General features: G+C 38.9%; 1 protein-coding gene across 1 annotated transcript in view; it reads left to right on the forward strand.

The window, feature by feature from the left end:
- The first annotated feature begins 1,796 nt into the window (after positions 1–1,796).
- Positions 1,797–20,089, forward strand: part of LOC137286123 (phosphatidylinositol phosphatase PTPRQ-like) — a 44,480-nt gene continuing 26,187 nt past the window's right edge. The window contains exons 1-13 of the mRNA XM_067817786.1: positions 1,797–1,941; positions 2,574–2,964; positions 6,714–6,968; positions 9,688–9,975; positions 10,797–10,933; positions 11,463–11,585; positions 12,236–12,299; positions 13,206–13,375; positions 13,572–13,767; positions 14,836–15,009; positions 16,819–16,953; positions 18,543–18,679; positions 19,155–19,277. Of these exons, the coding sequence (XP_067673887.1) occupies positions 1,888–1,941; positions 2,574–2,964; positions 6,714–6,968; positions 9,688–9,975; positions 10,797–10,933; positions 11,463–11,585; positions 12,236–12,299; positions 13,206–13,375; positions 13,572–13,767; positions 14,836–15,009; positions 16,819–16,953; positions 18,543–18,679; positions 19,155–19,277 (2,247 nt within the window). The 5' untranslated portion in view covers positions 1,797–1,887. The remainder of the gene's footprint in view (positions 1,942–2,573; positions 2,965–6,713; positions 6,969–9,687; positions 9,976–10,796; positions 10,934–11,462; positions 11,586–12,235; positions 12,300–13,205; positions 13,376–13,571; positions 13,768–14,835; positions 15,010–16,818; positions 16,954–18,542; positions 18,680–19,154; positions 19,278–20,089) is intronic.

Here is a 20,089-nt window from a genome sequence, read left to right on the forward strand (position 1 = left end):
GTTATATTACCAATCCTAGGTATGGCCAATGGCAAGCACTGATACAGAGTTGCAATGAACATACATCAAACAAAATTCACAAATAAATTCCATATCACACACAGTACAGACAGCAAATAGCAGCCCATTCGACATACCATTTTCATTAGAAACTACGCAACCGATTCAGCATTTACGTGGTGGGTCTTCAAGTTTCAAGGTATATTTCCAGTATTCAGCTGTGCGACTTTGTCTCTCAAGTGTAAATGTCGCTAGGGTTTGGGTCGTTCAGTAGCTGATATATCAATAACGCTCGGGTCTGGGGGTGCAGTTGCATTCACATATGTGTCGGTCGATTCGAGTCGTGTGGTGCACCGCCATGAGGAAGGTTAAGTCTTTGAAGGGCATTTAGAAGTGAAATAATAAGAATGAAGATTTTTATGGATATCAACTTCTTTATATGAGAACACAACGTTTCGGAGTTTACATCATCAACCCTCATGTAAATCATGTACATCATCCTTAATCCCCAATCATGTGTTATGTAAACATCATCCAATCTTGCGTATGTATCACCATTGGCTTCCATCCTTATCCCCGATCATGTACATCGTTCTTATGCCCTATCTGTGTTATGTAAACATCTCCTATCATCTGTAATGTATTACCATTGGCTTCCATCATTGTTATCATAACTGTCGGCTTCCTATCAGTGCTTGTTTATACTTGCTTCCAGCTTTCGTTAATTCATTCCACCTTTTACTTTGTTACTGTTTTACCTGTACATATAAATATAGCTCTGTATCCCATTTGCAATCACATGATGAAGTAATAAGCATTAACTCCGAAACGTTGTGTTCTCATATAAAGAAGTTGATATCCATAAAAATCTTCATTCTTATGAAGAAAGTTGTTTTTAGTGGGCCTCTTCCAGATATGTGCTATTATAGCGTGATTGTATTATCGCCCTACCGCTCGTTTGAACTACTATAGCTCGATCTAACTATTATAGCTCGTTTTCAGGTTCTCCCCGACTTGTTCTAAAGGGTCACACATAACATGATAAGTTGAATTCTGTTTCACCTCCATTCTTAAAGAGACACAATATGATTAGCTGAATTCGTTTTCACCTCTATTCTGTATGAGACATAGGTCATGATCAGTTAAAATTTGTTTCACCTCGATTCTCAAACAGACACAGAATATGATTTGTTGAATTCTGCTTCACCTTTACTGCTATCAAGGCACTGAATGTGATTAGTTACAAAACATCTGAGTTATGTTTACCTCGATATTGTATAGGCGCACTACTACTACACTCTGTGAAGAAAAGAGTGTCCCTGTGTCATTCACAACAGTTGGCTTGTTGAATCGCATCCCCTCAAGATCATACTGAATAACCTATTGAGGTACAGGTATTTGTCGCAAAGATAAGTGTGAGTGCGCATGACCTGCGCAGCCTTTATTTATACTATAGACATATCATGAGGGTGAAAACTACAAATTGACCCATTTGGGGAATTGAACCTGACCCTTTAACTAGAAATCTGTGCTATCGTCACTCAAAACATGGGAGCAACTAAAAGTGAACTTTTCGTATTGTATACCAAATTCTAGAAGAGTAAAATGAAGTAAATCTGTTGGTGAAATGAACTTAACCGGGCTGCTGACACATCTGAAGATTTGACCTGAAGTACTGAGTCCATGTCCCCTGTGAATGTGTATGCTATCTAACTTATCGAGCTTATCACAAATGTCAGTCAGCAGGGGACGTCACTGCAATATCTTGTCAACTGAACAATGAGGAAGTAGTTTACAACAAACGCCTCCTGAATTTTACAAGCAGGAGTGTGGGATCATGTAAGCAGTCAGGACTTCTCATCGGATGTACCTCTCATTGTCTCCAGAATGAATCCAGGATTAGGATTCTCTTGTCTGCTGCTCTTCTCAGTCGTCTGTGTGGTATGTAATACACTCGTGTTATCTTCACATCCCAGTTTCAAAGTTATGAACCAAGAAATATGATACACGATTCGAAATCAGTTTGTTGGGAGTATTATCGTTGACGACAATTGCTATGGCAGCTCTGTTGATCGCGGTTTTAGTTAGATATCAAGTGAGTCAAATCTCTCGACATTTAGCGAGCCAGTGGCTAATCTCTGTACAGAAATCTCTGACCTTCAGACAGCTAATGTCTTCCCTCAGTTACATCTCCCCTGGTGATGCTTTTCGACTCCATGAAAGCGAGGTTGGTTTAACCGTCTTGCACTTCCAGGTTGCATTACCATGCTCCCTAAACACCCACATGCACTGAAACTCCCTAAACAAGCACATGCACTGAAACAAACACAAACCCCCTTCCCAGAACGCCCTCTTTAGTTAGAAACCGACCAAGAAACTCTTACACATTCACAACTGGAAGTGTTAATGTTCATTTTACCTGGTGGGAAGGGAGGAAGTTAAGGCTTTCCTTCGCTTAGTCATAGATCAATGTGCATATACATTAGAAAGTGTTTTAATCTGTCACAATATCCTCGTTCAAGTACATTGTACCGAGCGTAAAATAGCCCTGTCTGCACAATGCTTTGTTTCAGGATGCTGATGTACAGACGTCAAATACGCCTCTTAAATCTTCCTCACTCTCACCTTCATCACCACCAAGTCAAACATCAGCACCGGCATTGGCAACATCGATAACAGCATCATCATCCTCACTCTCACCTTCATCACCACCAAGTCAAATTTCAAAATCGGCATTGGCAACATCGATAGCATCATCATCATCAACACAACTAATGACAACACCATCTTCAACATCACCCCCAACAGCAGCACCTACTACGAGTGCAACACCTTGTATAATTATTCTTGGCAAGTCATGTCAGACGTCCCCATCGTGTTGTCAAGTTGACCATGCGACCTGTTACAACAACACCTGTCAGTGTGAAGGCAACTTCTTTCAGGAGGGGGAGACATGTAGTAATGGTGAGTCCAAAGTAGTGTTTCATGAGATTGTCGATTGTGGATGAGTGAGTGCAGTCTTACCGTTGAATCACAGACAAATGATGCGAAAAAGAAAAGAGGCATGATTTATATGTAGATTTTTTACCAAGAATTGACATGAAATTAGTAACCTTTGTGCAAGTCCGTTCCCATCCAATCGATGTCATAAATTATTATGATGTGTTATATATGTGTTATAATCTTACACTAGAGATTCTATATTATCAAACGAGATTCCTTGCTTATCTCATTAAGCCCTGGAGCAGCTCCACTGCCCAACACCCGGCACCTCTCGCTGACTGCCTGATTGCTGCGACGAGGCTAATTAGTGCTAATCATGCCTGATTTCCCTGGCAGGTCTCGGATATGACAGGAAACTGTCTAGTCACACAAACAAGTACTCATTATTTAATTGTGTCGTAAAGATGTAAATGGAAAAGAGGCCGATGTAATTTATTACATGTATGTCTTATACCCCTTCGCCAGTGTGTGCTGTATTTTTATCAACACCTACGCGGTCTTTGTACGTACGAGATGAACAAATATACAAATTCCTCCTGTCTCTCTCATCGTATTGACTGAATGATAATATACTATTTATAATAGAGTTTAAAAAAAGAGAGAGAGGGCGGGGGGAGGGGGGGGGGAGACTTGCATTATAATCGTCTACATTTTTTGCCAATACATTGCTTGTGCTTACTGACTATTTCAAGGAAAGTATCAATAGGTGTGTAAGTAACATGGAGCATATAGAGATTTATAAGAATGAAGATTTATGGATATCAAGTTCTTTATATGAGAACACAACGTTTCGGAGTTAATGCTTACTTCGTATCAAGTCTTTGAAGGAGTAAGCATTAACTCCGAAACGCTGTGTTCTCATATAAAGAACTTGATATCCATAAATCTTCATTCTTATGCATTTCACTTCTAAATGCCCTTCAAAGACTAGAGATTTATAGTTTGCCACTTTGTTCATCTTAACTTAACGCTGCAAACATAATCACCATTCATACACATACATACTGCATGATAAATTTATCATTACTCGATGCTAAAAAAGCTTCCCGTCATGTGATGGGATAAAATATCCCGAATGTAACGCATTATATCTCAGTTACTCATTATATTGGCTGATACTTTGACCAATCGTATCGTGACAACCTGTCAAAAAGGAAGGGCAAGGTGACGGGGCGTGGCCTAAATTTCTGAAGGGCACGTTTGGTCACCCAGGTTGGATACATTGATTTTTTATTGTATTGTTGACCAGTGGATACGTTGTGTTTCGGTTGTATATATAACTGTAATGTAACAATTTGTGTATTGTCTGATATCGTATCGCTATCAAGGTTCACCAGATTGCACCCATTTGTGCATATACAGTACAGAGAATAAAGCGTACGTAGCACCATCAAATGGGTTGTCCGACAAAATAACAACATATTTTACGCTTGTCCGGGGACAGTCCGTTCAATAAGGGAGTAGGGGCGTGGCTACGTATAAATTCTACCGGAGACTGTTGTTTCAAGACCAAAAGTAGCGCTAAATAATCTTATTACTGTAGTCTGAATGATGATACGCAAGGGTATCAATACCATGACTAATGTGCTATCCTGCTTTTACTGATGATGGATCAACGGAATTAGTTGCTACACGTGATAATTACAGAGAGGTGTCAAGAAACATTCAATAGCACATAAAGTAAGGGATTATGTAAGTGTGTCTTTCTTCACACATGTTTGGATTCTTTGTATGTAAGACATACTTAAACCAAATGATGTCCCTCTCATATCATTGTGTGAGATTAAATTGTTCAAAACATCTATGTCAATGGCAGTAAAGACGAATTTACGCACATGCCTAATAATCTATGAAAGAAGCGTTTTCGCTGATACATTGCTAGTGTATACTGAATATTTTAAGGAAAGTATTAATAAGCTAGTCCTACATATAACAGATTCACAGTTTGTCGCTTTGGTTAATCTAGATTTAACTCAGAAAATCTACGTTATCACACGAACATACATGCATACATATTGTATACTGCTATTCCTTGCACATACATAAGACAAAGGGTCATGGGATGGGCGTCATCAAAGTTTCCGAATAGGTCGTTTTGTATCTTAACTGTTCAATATACTCCCTGATTTGTTATCTATGACCAATCGTATCATGAGATACCTGTCACATTGGAAATGACAGGTGATGGGGCGTGGGCTAAATTTCTGAAGAGTACGTTCGGTCACAAGACAGCTTGGATACAGATTGACTATTGGTTAGATCGTTGACAAATCGATATGCTAGATTTCGGTTTTATCAACTCTAGCTATCATGAAAAGTTTGTGTATCGTGAACATACATAATCGTAAGGATGCCTGAAATGTATATGTAGAACTAACAAGCAATTTGACGAGTTCATTTTTCTTTGAAGCGCTCAAAGCGCTACAATCCGATCATTTTTACCCCGGATAACCCAATCCAACCATTGAGTAGAGATAGTATTTATTTGCATATAGTTTTTGCGCACACTACTTGTACATCAAACATAATGGCTTGCTGAATATTTCAATATAATCGGCACATTGTTACGAATAAATATCATAATTCAAGTACATGTATTATAGAATTAAAAAAAGTAACACGATACTGATTTATTGTGATGTATACACTTGAAGTTGAATCTCCCCAAATATTTATGAAGATGGGCATACTTATATTTGTTTTGAAAGCAAACGAGTTCAGAAGCTTGGCAATGGGCGTGACTCCACAAAACAGGTTGTACAATGATGTAACAGCGCATTAGTTTGTTTTACACTTGTCACGCGACAAAAGTTTACCTGGACATGCATTCAGCCAGAGGCTGTTATTTTGAAGTTGAAAGAGATGTTCACATATTTCATTTAGTGTTGTCTGATTGAATAATTATACGCATCAATACCGTAACTGATATATCATCCTCCTTTTATTGACGATGGATCTGATACACGTGATCATTACACTGGATAAGATAATTACAGAGATCAAATACAAATGTTTCTCACACAATGTTTATGTAAATTGCATTGAAAAATCACGTTTCAAATAAGCACGAAACATCTTGAACAAAATACCCCAGTTACCTTTGTATGGTTTATGTGTACTATAAATGTATACTATGAGTAGATGAGTAGATGAGTAGATTGCTATTTATGTCTATGATTCAATATATGAACTATTACAACGAATGAATGAATGATTCCAGCTATATGGCGACGGTCTGTAAATAATCGAGTCTGGACCAGACAATCCAGTGATCAACAACATGAGCATCGATCTGCGCAATTGGGAACCGATGACATGTGTCAACCAAGTCAGCTAGTCTGACCACCCGATCCCGTTAGTCGCCTCTTAAGACAAGCATAGTCGCCTTTTATGGCAAGCATGGGTTGCTGAAGGCCTATTCTACCCCGGGACCTTCACGGGTCTAACACAGAAAGTAACCTCTCTCGTAAGAAAGGCTAATCTTTGATCATTACTGCTGAATTGATTGAAATTATAGGTACAGTACGAATTTAAAATGTAAAACCCCCAATACGCGGCTCTCGCTGTGAGAAGCTAATTAATTTGCCGCATATATGCGGCTCTCAGCCTTAATGAGATATTCTAGATGTAAAGAATCTGTGAGGTATTCAGACCATTGTGAACCCTTGTTTTTATAATATTGTACTAAGATGATTTTCAATCTGTTTCAGTCTCGACACTAAAGGTAACCAACATCACAGCGACGTTTGTCGGTGAGAGGAACATAACTCTTGGATGGACAAACCCCAACAATATCAAACCCACCTTGACCTACACAGTTCTAGGTCATAGTTGGAACTCACCGATGGACACGACAATAACAGGACTACGTCCAGGACAGCTTTATGAAATTGTCATCACATCCTCCATCATCCAGTACAACGTTACAAAGCAAGTAAACAGTACACCTGTAAGCATCAGGACATGTGAGTATTCTTAAGAAGGCGTGGTACAATATATTTACAAATCTCCTACACTTTGGAAATTACCTAAATTCACCTTAGACATGAATAGAAGCAGCAAAACCCTGTTCACATTCCTAAGAAATCCCTCCCAAAGGCAGAGTCGATTGATGACTATCTCATTAGCAGACATTTGTTTCAGCAGTTTTACAGCTGTTTGTAAAAAAGTCGGATCTGAACCAGACACTCCAGTAACATAAGGGCGCTTAGAACATTTACAGATGATTCGGCAGACTGTCTTTACTAAATGTTGCTTGTCAGTATGGGGCAGTTAATTCGACACTGATGTCAGGAAGAAGACGAAATACAATCTAAAACCTGTTCATGCTAGAATTAAAATCAGTATCATCAACTTTTAATAAGGCTGTATTCAAAGGAAAACCATGCTTGGTGTTGGTGATGGAAACTCACGGCATTTTGTCAACATAAGAAACAGAAACGCAAACATGGTTGTATAGATTCAAGTCTATGATATTAGTCAAAAGTTAAACAGTGATTAAAGAACGCTGCGTATCACGTTATGATCATTAATATTATCTTACCTCACCCATAAGTGTTGTTTTCTGCATGGCTAAGCGCTCTTCTGTTATTTTCAATGTATCCCACTTACAAGCGACGTTTATTGTAAAGTATCCCGCTGCCTATAGCAACTCATTCGGTACTTCGTGGCAGTATGTCGAAGAACATTGAATCACCCATGGTGCACGGAAATTACTGATGTTTTGCGAATAAAAATCGATTGAAGGGAGATAACTCTAAATCTGTTTTCTTGTGTCCTCTGCAAAAGGAAAAAATAACATCGCATTTCATTAACTAAATTTTGACAAAATGTTCAAATGTAGTGCCTGTGAATATTAAGAAGGGGAATTACGGCGACTTTACTATGACAATACCTGGGGGTAAAACAGCAAGATGCAAGATTCGACTCGTTTGACACAGGTTGGCGAAGTCTACAATCTGATACCCTTGCTTCAGATAGTTAAAATTAACATTGAGGTGTCCGGTAAGATAAATACGTTGTTCATTGTTCGCTTGCGGTCCTTGATTGATGTACCCTTGATGTTTGTTTATGTTTCTTATAAGTTGTAGACTGGTCTCGAGGGGCGCACGGATTGATGTACCCTGTTTGTTCCCTGAGCACGAAGGGGTACATCGACCCATTCCCCTCTCCACACCAGTGAACAACTCATAATGCGCAGTTACTTTCCAGTACTATACATGTATGGTCATTCTAGCCTTAAGATAAACGTTGTCAAGCATTTCAAGGAAAACCACGGCCAATGTTTTCTATATCATATCCTTCGACCAAGTGGTTTTGGTGCCATGTTAAGTTTGCTGTCACTACTGAAAACCAACAGAAGTTACGAAAAATGTTTGATTCCATTAGGTGAAAACACTATTTCTATTTACTGCTGACTTGGCCCAAGGTGAGTTACTCTCATTTAAGAAATGTCAGTTCTTCACGCATTTTGCGTGTAAATAGTCTCTTTACTGTATTAGGATAAATTAACATCAGTGAGGGGAAACATCAAGGATACATATTTCTGCAAAGAAATGTTTACATAACTAACGAGCTTGAAGCAATGGAACTTGAAGACATAAGTACATATAACTTTCGTAATTATGTCATTGAGAGATTCCTATGCCCCATAACAATGGAGATACACCCGAACCAGCCCAAAGCCGAAACCGGCCCCTAGATATTAAACCCAAACCGGGACCTGTTCGGGTCAAATGTCAGGGACCGGTTGGGCTCGAGGCTAATTCTAAGAATGAATTGGAAGTAAACATATAAAGATCTAGAGCACAGGCTTAACATTATAATCATAAGAAGACGGAAGTATCATTGCATACGGACATCGAGGTGAGCATTTAAATAATTCTCTTTATTGGAGTTATCATGGTAGTATATGGAGGGATTGCAACAGAGAGGACCATAGCTCAGTGTTATCGTGTTTAGACTATTCTCTCTGTTGGTATCCCGTTCCCCTTGGTTTAACCTTTCCTCACGATATGGACGACACCAGACCAAAAGTCGATCGAACTATCCACACATGTTGTAAACAGAATAATTGTGACTGCGTGTGCAATCTTTTCACATTTTCTAAAATGCGCACGATTTTGATTCAGTATATCAAAACTTGACCTTTGAAATAGTCATTGCTGTAATGATTCACAAGTTCAAATCTGATATGACATCCTACAGATTTACTTGTAGGTCTCAATCCATAGTTTGGTCTCCTCAATGTGACAAATGTATTGTTTTCAAACTCTTGTGTGATACTCACATAAAATGCTATTACTTGTGCATTAGCGCTTCTGACATGTTAACCATAAAGTGCCACTCCATTGTCTGTCATTTTTACGCATTTCAGTGAATCATAGTCTTAAATCAAATGAGGCTTTTGTGGTTATGTATATACACAAAATTAGGTTAACTTCAATGAATGACTTCCATTTATTGACTCATGATTTTGTAAGCTACAATGGCACAATTATGCCAACTGGACAACAGGGACATTGTTTACTGGCCTGGACCGGTTTCATAAAACAAATGAATTACTTCTGTTACAATCAAACCTGAGAATTGTATCCATAAAATCTCATTGTAAAACGTGTTTGTGTGTTCACTGGGACGACACTGGGTGGTGTGCTCACAAGCATGAAATCATTTTTGATGCAGACCCATCTGAAGTTACTGTTCTAAACAGCAGAACAAGAAAGGTTCCTGCATCAAACTTTTCCCTGACCTTCAATCGAAGTGATGGCGTCGCAAGCTGGTACATCGTCACAGTGAAGCACCAAAATGAAATTGTTTTTAACACGACTGTCTATGACAACACTACTGAAACCATCAGAACACAAATAGAAGACCTCCAGCCTGCCACGACCTACAATGCATCAATAGTTACAGTGTCAGGGGATCGCTACAGCACCTCCTCAACGTTCTCATTCATAACAAAGGATGAACGTACGTACAAACCATCGATAGTGTAAATGAGTGACCGTACATCATATCAGATTGAATTTTAACACTGATATCCATTTAAAACATTCTTATATCAGCATTGCCGCTCTATTCAATCATACAGAAGGACTGCTTTTTTTGAAATATCTTGTAACTATTAGTTTAAAATATTTATGTAAATGTTTGACAAAAGTTCGTTGCAATATACATAGATTCAATTTTGATTCATATTGATACTCCAAAAGCTATGTAACTGCGGTTTTTAGTTCCTGTCTGACTGAACTAGAAGATGAATTCCATATTACTTTAGTATGTCCTGTTTACAATGAGTATCGTACTCTTAATACATTATGTCGTTCTTAAAAAGGATTTGTACGTCGGTCAGAAAAAAATAACACATAATCATATCTGTTGAAGTAATAAGATTCAGTATTCTCAGTGTGGCACATATGCATGTTTTTACACATGTACCGTTGGCGTCTTGGCCACCTATAGGAAATAAAATGGTGATAATGATAATGAAAACAATAGTGTTTTGAACACACAAATGAAAACAGGTGGCATGTTATTGGTATGCATAAAACTGTCACGTGCCATTGCAAGAAATGCATCATCCATCGATGATCAGTCAGTCATATGCTACAACAAAAGAGGATACAGTGGTTCTCAGTATCCTAAATTTCAAATTTTGTATTAACATCCAGTTGGAACTGAAACTCCATCCCTGTCAGAAAACTGACTTTGTGAGTTTATTTTCATTGTAATTATTGTAGAATTATTGAGACAACAACGATCATAACTGAAAAAATGTGTTTCATCAATAGCTCCTGGATATGTAGAAAATCTTCACATCAAAAACATCCCAGACAATTACACGGCTGTGGAAGTCATCTTTTCCTGTCCCAATGAAACAGAAAGACACGGTGTCCTGAAGTTTTATATACTGTCGTATGAAGCGCAGGTATGTCTTAGCCAGAGGATAAACGACTTCCCATTATTATATATATGTATCACCAAGATCGCACTTTGAACGAATTAAATTTACTTCAAATCCTGTCTACAGAAAGGATGATACGTCTTGCGTGAAGTAAATACATGGGTACAGAAATGTTTTAAAGGACATGAATATTCCGTGTGCATACGTTGTAAATATTATTGTTATTTTTGTTATTGTCATTTTGTTTTACTTTCTTGTTGTACAGCAAATCATGTACCGTTATTCAACATATAATTACAAAGTTACGTTGAAGAATTATAGCATCATATATCAATATGCAAAGTTTCATTCAAGGTAGTTGATTGAAAAAGGTACAATTACTTTCTAGCAACTTGAATAAACGTTGACAAATTTGTAATCTCAAATGGAATAAGATATGGCTTTAGTTATACTACAGTAAAGTGTCAACTCTCCCTGGATGGAAGCAGAGGAAATAGTTTTTACAAATGATATGCTTTATGGTAGATTATTTTGTTTGCTTTGTTTCTGACAGGATACAAATGCAGAAGGGGTATTAGAAAATATTCAAGAATTGAATATTTCAGCTCAACCCGATTCCAACTGTAACTACTCACGAGTAGTACCAGTGACACCTCAAGTGAACTACAATTTCTCGGTGAGTGAGATGATACTATGGACACATCAGCTTGCAAACACACATTCTCCGAGTACACAGAAGATACCTTTCATTGAGTCTTTCTTTTATCTTTGTTTGTCTTTATATTCCTAAAAGGACGCAGCACTCTGTATTTTCCTGTACTCCATGGCCATGGTCATGATATAACTAAGTCAATTAAATCCTGTCGTCACTTGCATATTTGGACAACAGCTGTAATATATTCTATAATCTAAATATTTCATCCATGCAGGTAGCAAAGGTACTGTAAGTCCCCATGGACCCTGGTATGGTGATCTTCCTTCAGTTGTTGGCGGTCTATAGCCTGTTTTTATATTGTATCGTCCTCTAGAGTTATATTGTTTTAGATTTAATTACTAGTTTTACATGTCGTCACGATATGGCTCCAATATTGCCGATGTGACGTTAAACATTAACTCACTCACTAAATATTTCACCTGATATCATACCATGAATCCTATTACAATGTGTATCCAAAACAAAGGTTATTGTATTCTAAAGTGGGTCATCCTGGGCCTCTTAAATGTCAGATTCAGAGTTAAATGTGCAGTTCATTCAGAGTGAAACGTTCTCCCTCCCCTAACCGCCATTACACACTAAGAGACAATCTTGACATGATTGGTTTTCAGGTACAAGCATTCAACAAATACGCAGGCAAAAAGTCAACCAAGAGTTACACTACACCGACAGGAAGTACGTGAAACTGTTTACATTAATGTGTACATTTAACCTTGCTGAATATATCTCAAGTGTATGGTCAACTGACGTTCGTAATGTTTTCACCCAAGCCCACACCGAACAGCGTATCAGCATTGTCACAATACACCTCAGAACATGTACAATTCAGGCCCTTGTCTTTTTACAGCTTCCAAGTAAATGCATTTGCAAAAATGTCATTTTGTATTTATAATACTCCACATATGCACACTACTTCATGAAATAGAGGAGCAGATATTGTAACCAAGGTTGCGTTCGTGCAAAACATGCATACATGGATTAGTTAGAGTACTTGTCCCAGAAAACAACACTTCTGAAAAAAAAACATTGCAGGTTTTAGTTGAATTGTATATGCAGTCAAATGTTGTCTAGTTTGTTTTAATGACTGTACAACGTACAGACGTCAGTTACTTTCACAATCCCAGTCCCTCTAACTATCACTCTCTATCATCTCCAGCTTCATTTTAAAACGAAGTTAGGACATTGCTGACGATTTCTCGACACTGAGATGTCAAACGGCGACCTTGTCTTGGCTGTTCGGACATGTTGAGAGGAACTGACAAAGATACACCTGTTCACAATAATAGATCCAACAAGAGTGATATGGTCAATCAACGTGTTAGTATTCACTTGTTCAGGTCAAGCCGAACAAGCTGTAGAGTGTGTAATTTCAACAATCCCCGGTAATTCTAAAATCTTAACAGATTTAATACGCCTTGTATTGTAAATGTGCAAACAGGTTATGAATGTGCAAAAAGACTGCCAGGACTGTTAAGATTTTGTAGATGCAGTGGTGATGCCTGGAAAGAGATACCTTCGCAGAATTTGATATTCAGTTCATGGGTCCGTGGGTACATAATATGAATATGTTCGTTTTCCAAGAATGCGGTCGCGTGGGTAGTTTTGATGCATGGAACACATCGGCACATTCCGTCACAATACAGTGGACCAAACCATTTCTTCCAAATGGAAACATCCTTGGGTATCTGGTGAAGATTACAAGAAACGGCAACGATGACAAAGTTATAAATGTAACTTGTGACAAGACTAAGGTAGGTATGAAAACAGTCACAACATACTTTTTCAAAGAAGCAAACCAAGATTAAAATACCACACATTATCACTAAAACATCAATGGTTCTTTCACTGCATATATGAGAGGAAGGTAGAATGTGAAGTTGACTCTTCATGAACGAATAGTGTCCCCGCTGTTATCTAAGCGAGTATATATATTATAATTTTTTCCAGCAGAAGCAAGAATGCAGGGCAGCTGACACGTCGAGCAAGAAGAGTACTGCTGTTGTCAGTGGAGATGGAAATGGGCAATACGACTACACTATTACAGGCCTACTGTCCTACACAAACTATACAATAGGCATATCTTGTATCAACATAAATGGAACAGGGGAGGAAAACAGCACCGCTATTCAAACAAACATGACTGGTAAGCGGATTGATGTTAGCGATAATTCACCTATGTCTTTCAGTCAGGGGTTATTAATAACATTTTCAAAATGAGTAGTAAAGTGTCAGTCAGCAGAAGGTAGATGTGTCGGAATCCGGAATCAAGTTATGTGCGCACGAAAACTCATAAATATGTAAATGTAGGCATGATGTCACAGGTCAGCAAGGGAGTGCGTGAGCAAGTCAGCACTCAGCAATATTCCAGCCATATGGCGGTGGTCTGTAAATAATCGAGTCTGGACAAGACAATCCAGTAACCAACAACACGAGCATCGATGTGCGCAATTGGGAACTGATGACATGTGTCAACCAAGTCAGCAATCCCGTTGGTTGCCTCTTACGACAATCATCCTTTGAGAAATACGTCGAACATTATAAGGATACACTTTTGAAATTTGGATGGTGCAGCTGAGATCTTGTCATAGGCCACACCCGCCTGGTGGAAGCAGGATAGCAATATTTCAATCCAGCCCTGTATACTCTTCAGTTTTTGTCGATAACAACATATAACATGTGACCTGTATCCTGAAAAAATGTGAAAAAAAGGAAAAGAAAGAACTGCTTAAGGTGTCATCCTAATTCATAGTTGTGTGTTTTATATTTTCTCACATGCACATTAGAAGAGATAGATAATAGGAACCTTACAGATACTATTCCCCATAGATTTTACTTACTTGTATTCTTCACTAATTCAAAAATTGGTATCGTTCAGAAGAGTTAGGTAATACGAGTTTTGCTGATACTATTCCACATGGTTTTTAATCACATGTATTCTTTATTTTTGTCAAATTCCTAACTGGTATTCATGGAACTATAGGGTAATTGCGACCGTGTAGTCTAAAATGTACCATTCAAATGTCTGACTGATCACACATTTTATATAAATCAATTATTCATTATCATTTGCAGAGTCAACTGGAATGTCAAGACACATTACACTTTCATCAAAAGTCAGTACAAATATCACCCTGACCTCTGTGATTACTTTCAGCGCCAACGACTGTACTTTGTTACCGTCCTTGCCCGTGTTAACGTTATATTTCTGTAGTTCCATCGCCTCCAAAAGACCCCTGGGCATCTGTCAACAGCTCGTCCACTGTGACCCTGTTCTGGACTCATGCTGACCACAAGGACGGACCAACCACCTACTACGTAACAGTATGGGAAGCATCGCACTTGACCTCAGAAAGTTTCCAAGAAAAAATGGTTGTCAGTGTCAGCGGTATGTCATTTAAATTAAATGAACACATACTGGTACATAAACTGACATTTCATCCAGCAATATTACGACATTAGGTAACATTTCTACATTGATAAGAAACCGAGTTAACTGGTTAATGCACAAGTTGTATCTGTAGTTGATGGAAAAGGAAAACATATATTACTGGGTTAGTACGGGTTAGTATTTGCAGTGTGGTAGATTAAGGGTTACAAGCGGGGTCAAGTACAGATGTAAATTAAGCTACAGGGCATACTCCTGTCCTGATATGTATCTCATAACACTGTAGAACGTGGTTGCCATATATAAGCTAAGCAGTAGTAGTGAGTGAGTTTAGTTTTACGCCACACCCAGCAATATTCCAGTGATATGGTTGCAGTCTGTAAATAATCGAGTCTGGACCAGACAATCCAGTAATCAACAGCAGGAACATTGATCTCTGCAAATGGGAACTGATGACATTTGTCAACCAAGTCAGCGAGCCTAACCACTCTATCCCCTTAGTCGCCTCTTACGACAAGCTCAGTAGCCTTCTGTGGCAAGCATGGGTTGCTGAAGACCTATTTTACCCTGGATCTTCATGGGTCAAAACGTAGCAGCAGCAGCAGTAGTAGCAGCAACAGCAGCAGCAGCAGCAGTAATAGATAGATAGATTGGATATTTACATAGCGCACATATCCACGCACTAGTGCATTCTCAAGGCGCTGGTATTTTTCCCTCGATCACTGGATGTCAATCTCAACAGCACATCGTATTTCAATCTCAACTCCCTGGGGAGTATACAACTCTTGTTGCCACTAGGCGCACCGAGGGTATTGTGGCTCTCTCATCCTAACGAGGTACCCAATTGACAGCTGGGTGGACTGGGACACATAGTCACAGCACTTTGTCCAAGTTTACTGCACGTTGCTGTACCCGTAACTAGGTGTATGCCCATGTTCATGTGGCCACCATCTGGTCATATACCAACGGATTCGTGGGTTCGTTTAAGTGCACAGGGTTGTGTAGGGATTGTGACAACACTGAAAGATTCTGCACACAAATGCTGACTCCAAGGTTTGTACACCCGGTCACAGGTGGACTCGATCCCGAAACCTCAACCTCGCTGGATTACTAGCCTGGCGCCTTAGCCAGCTCGCTCACCATGCCCCTGTAGTAGTAGTAGTAGTAGTAGTAGTAGTAGTAGTAGTAGTAGTAGTAGTAGTAGTAGTAGTAGTAGTAGTGGTGGTGGTGGTGGTGGTGGTGGTGGTGGTGGTGGTGGTGGTAGTAGTAGTAGTAGTAGTAGTAGCAGCAGCAGCAGCAAGGCATCCACCCTTCATTTTACCTTGAAGAATAAACTTCGGTTAATGACTAGCCACTGCAGCGTTTCTGTATGTGTGTAACTCGAGCTTCTAACAACACACACGTTGCACAGGCTTTAGGTACATACTGGATCATGTTGTATTGGTGTCAAAGTGTACAACAATAATGGACACGTTGTCTCTTTATAGGAGGCAATTAGCGGATTCCGCATACTGTTAATAATCTATTTGCGATCTGTAAAATAATATTAGTACACCTACCAGTACATACTGGTAAACGAGTTGATAAAAGCTTCTTGACGTACTTCACTCGCGTTAAGTTATGCCGTAGTATGTAGCTACTGCATAAAAGTTTATAAGCACGTATTACAGTGAACGCGTACTCTTATTTTACATAATTACACACTTTCCTAAGAATTGATAAAATGCACCTCTTAAATGATAACTAGATTTTGAGGAAGGTGAAACAACACATTTGTCCTTTTCATAGTCAAAGCTTATTATACTTCAGGGTTTAACAGCACATCCGTCCTGGTTGAGGGTCTCCGGAGTTACTGGAACTACACCTTCAACATCACAGCAGCTACTCCATGTGGAAACTCAAGTGTCTTGTCTATGAATGAAACTGTTCGGACTAAAGAGTCAGGTAAACAAAGCTATCCTCACTATTTCTCTATTGATTATACCACCACGTAGCAGCAACATTATGAGTGCGGCGTGAAAGTAAACTCACTCACTGTTTTGACTTTCTTGATACGAACCCAAAGTTCATATGGAGTGACCGGGTGTATTCAATTTCCTTGTCTAGTTTCGCTGATAAATGTATCAGCAGCCCTCAATGGACATTCCGTGGCGTTTTCATTATTCACAGACTTTTAAGAGATCTCTGTATTAACGATTTCAAGAATTTCTTAAAAGAGGTACGGAAGTCAATGATTTGACTTATTCGTGTTTCCCATTATGTATTTTTCTGAAAAGTGCCCCTGAAAAGTGTCTTAGTTAGCAGCTACAAAAAGCGGAAGAACCCAAATGGACTAATTTTTTGAAACACGATGCCGCATTATGTGATGTTAATTTTGTCGAATTACCTGATGTTAAACATGACGATGATCAAAATACAACAGAGACAAAACTAAGTTGCTAGAATATTCCATAATGTTTTCTGACACTCTATCTAATTTATAGTACGTATTAGTCCAAATATCTTGACATGTACAATGGTGAAAGGTACTTCAGTATTGCACATACGTATATCACTGCCCAATAAGACCATGAAGCAAGGTTCTAACAACTCAGCAGTGTAGGTTTGGCTGAAAAGTGGTAGAAAAGAATCCACTGTATCTATTACGTGATAAAAGCACAAAAACTGCCTTATCGATAGAGCCAGGAGCCCTCAAGCAGAATTACTTACATACATAGCAATACCTCCTAAAAGTCAAGTATTATATATACTTAGCTAGGTATAGGGATGTATTTCCATTAATTCATCTTAATCACACAATGCAGGTATTTTCAGTACAATTACGAACAAACGTCCGTAGAAATATGCAATTTTAGTAAACTGAAGTATATAATGGTTACAGTCACTAACGATGAGTTTATTACACATCATAAGGTGGTGATGCTATTCTGTTGGAGGTACGTCCAGGTCCATGTTGTACCTCCAACATGTTGTAATGGTAGTACTGCCCAGTGTCACGTCCGTGAATAGCATATGAAAGTATTCTGCCAGTCACAGCGGTCCCACCCTACATCATAACTAGGCAATCCCAAAGATAATCGTTCTGATAAATGTTAATATAAAACAATCACTCTGTCTATGAGATTCAAGGACTCCAACGTAAGCCAGGTTTTATAAGAAAACATAACGTTTGCGGAACGACGACTGGTCATCTTCACATCAACATCGTCTTTGAATCAATGGACGATGGAATAACACGCATTCGTGGACACTAGGCACAGATGTCCCATCTGTGTAGCCACCCAGTCTGTCTAGCTACCCAGTAAAGCATATCTCCAGTATGATAGACGTTACGACAACGTAGCTGTCGTTCTAATGAAACGGTACGACAACGTAACTGTCGTTCTAATGAAACGGTACGACAACGTAACTGTCGTTCTAATGAAACGGTCTTCTGGGCCAGTTCTTACCCTTGACAACCAGTTAAGAAGAATCAGGCCACGTATTTTCAAGTGTACTCAACCTGAATTATTTAGTCCATTTTGCATTTATAGCTCCTGGCAAGGTGACAAGGTTTCGCATCCATCAGGATCCAGGCAATTACACAAGTGCTGAAGTCATCTTCTCTTGCCCCAATGAAACTGAAAGGCATGGCGTCATAAGATATTACAAACTGTCGTATGAAGCGAAGGTACGCCTTGTTTTCACGAAAGTATAATTACACCTTCTCTAATAATGGGTTAGAGTATAAATAAGGTGTAACTGCATTTAATATACTTCAACCCACCTGTACCAACGTAACGGATACTGCGTTGTCGCACATCTGACAAGAAACATAAGAATGAAATGAGTATCCAGTGCATATGTTTTGTACATTGTATGCTTTGTGTGACATTATTAACTTTGATGTAAAGTTTGTATCACAGCCATGACTGAAAATTACGAAAGACTGAACATGTCACACATAACATGCTATGAACGAAATGCCATTTTAGTGCTACATTCTAATTATATTTTGAAGTTTATTATCTTGTTGCTCTTATTAGAGAAGAAACTAACAACAGCGTGAGACAAATTACCCTAAGGCTTGTATTTAATATTTCTGCTGATTCTGAGACCAACTGTAACTGTTCACAGGTTTGCTTTGCTTTCTTTATTTCTGATAGAGGACGTATACAATAAATGTGACAGAACATCCCCAAGAACAGAACATTACAGCTCAGTCTGAGCCCAATTGCAACTACTCACTGATGTTACCAGTGACACCTCAAGTAAAGTACATGTTTACGGTGAGTGTGGGCAAAATATTCACATAAACTGTGCTGTACTTTTTTCATATCCTTTGAGGACTCATTTTTTGCATATACTTATCTGAATAATCAATGTTAACATTGATATGTTAATGTTCACATATAATGTAGATTGCTCAGGCAAACGTAGCCACGTGTATCCACTAGGCCCGGACAACAGGACGACACTTAAGTTAGTTGAACTGAAAGGTACTTTCGGAACAAATGTACTTTATTATCATATACTCATGGAAAAAGTTAAGGGAACGCACGTTTCTTAGTAAACAGATATTTTGAATTGCCCTAACTTCAGCGCCGTGTATGATCGTTTTCTTGAAGAGCAGTTCACTCAAACTCACCATAATGCTTTCCATGCACGTGTACTACATGCTCCTAAAGTTACTTGCACTTAAATTTACACGTGACATGTATGTGGACTGTCAAACACAACGGTTAAAAACAGTGTTAACTTGGCGAGACAGTACTTTGGCACAGAAATGGGAGGCAGTTGGCATGGTTAATGGTGGAAGCTCATTACGACAGGTTGCAACAACTAAGTCTGTTCGCGTGATATCCAGACTGTTGAATGTCTATAGAGTGACTGGTGACGTCAAAATGAGGCGTGGCCGGGAACGGAAAAAGAAAACCACCCCACGGGATGACCGGACCCTACGCCTTATTGCTCTGCAAGACAGGTTCAAATCCTCCTCCTGAATCATTACGGAATTCAGGCGAAGAACGAACGTCAGAATGTGTTCACTTACAGTGCGTAATCATCTTAAATCGGCTGGTATAAAAAGCCGTCGTCCATT

The sequence above is a fragment of the Haliotis asinina genome, chromosome 6 (genome assembly GCF_037392515.1).
Source record: "Haliotis asinina isolate JCU_RB_2024 chromosome 6, JCU_Hal_asi_v2, whole genome shotgun sequence".
In the NCBI taxonomy this organism is placed as follows: domain Eukaryota; kingdom Metazoa; phylum Mollusca; class Gastropoda; order Lepetellida; family Haliotidae; genus Haliotis; species Haliotis asinina.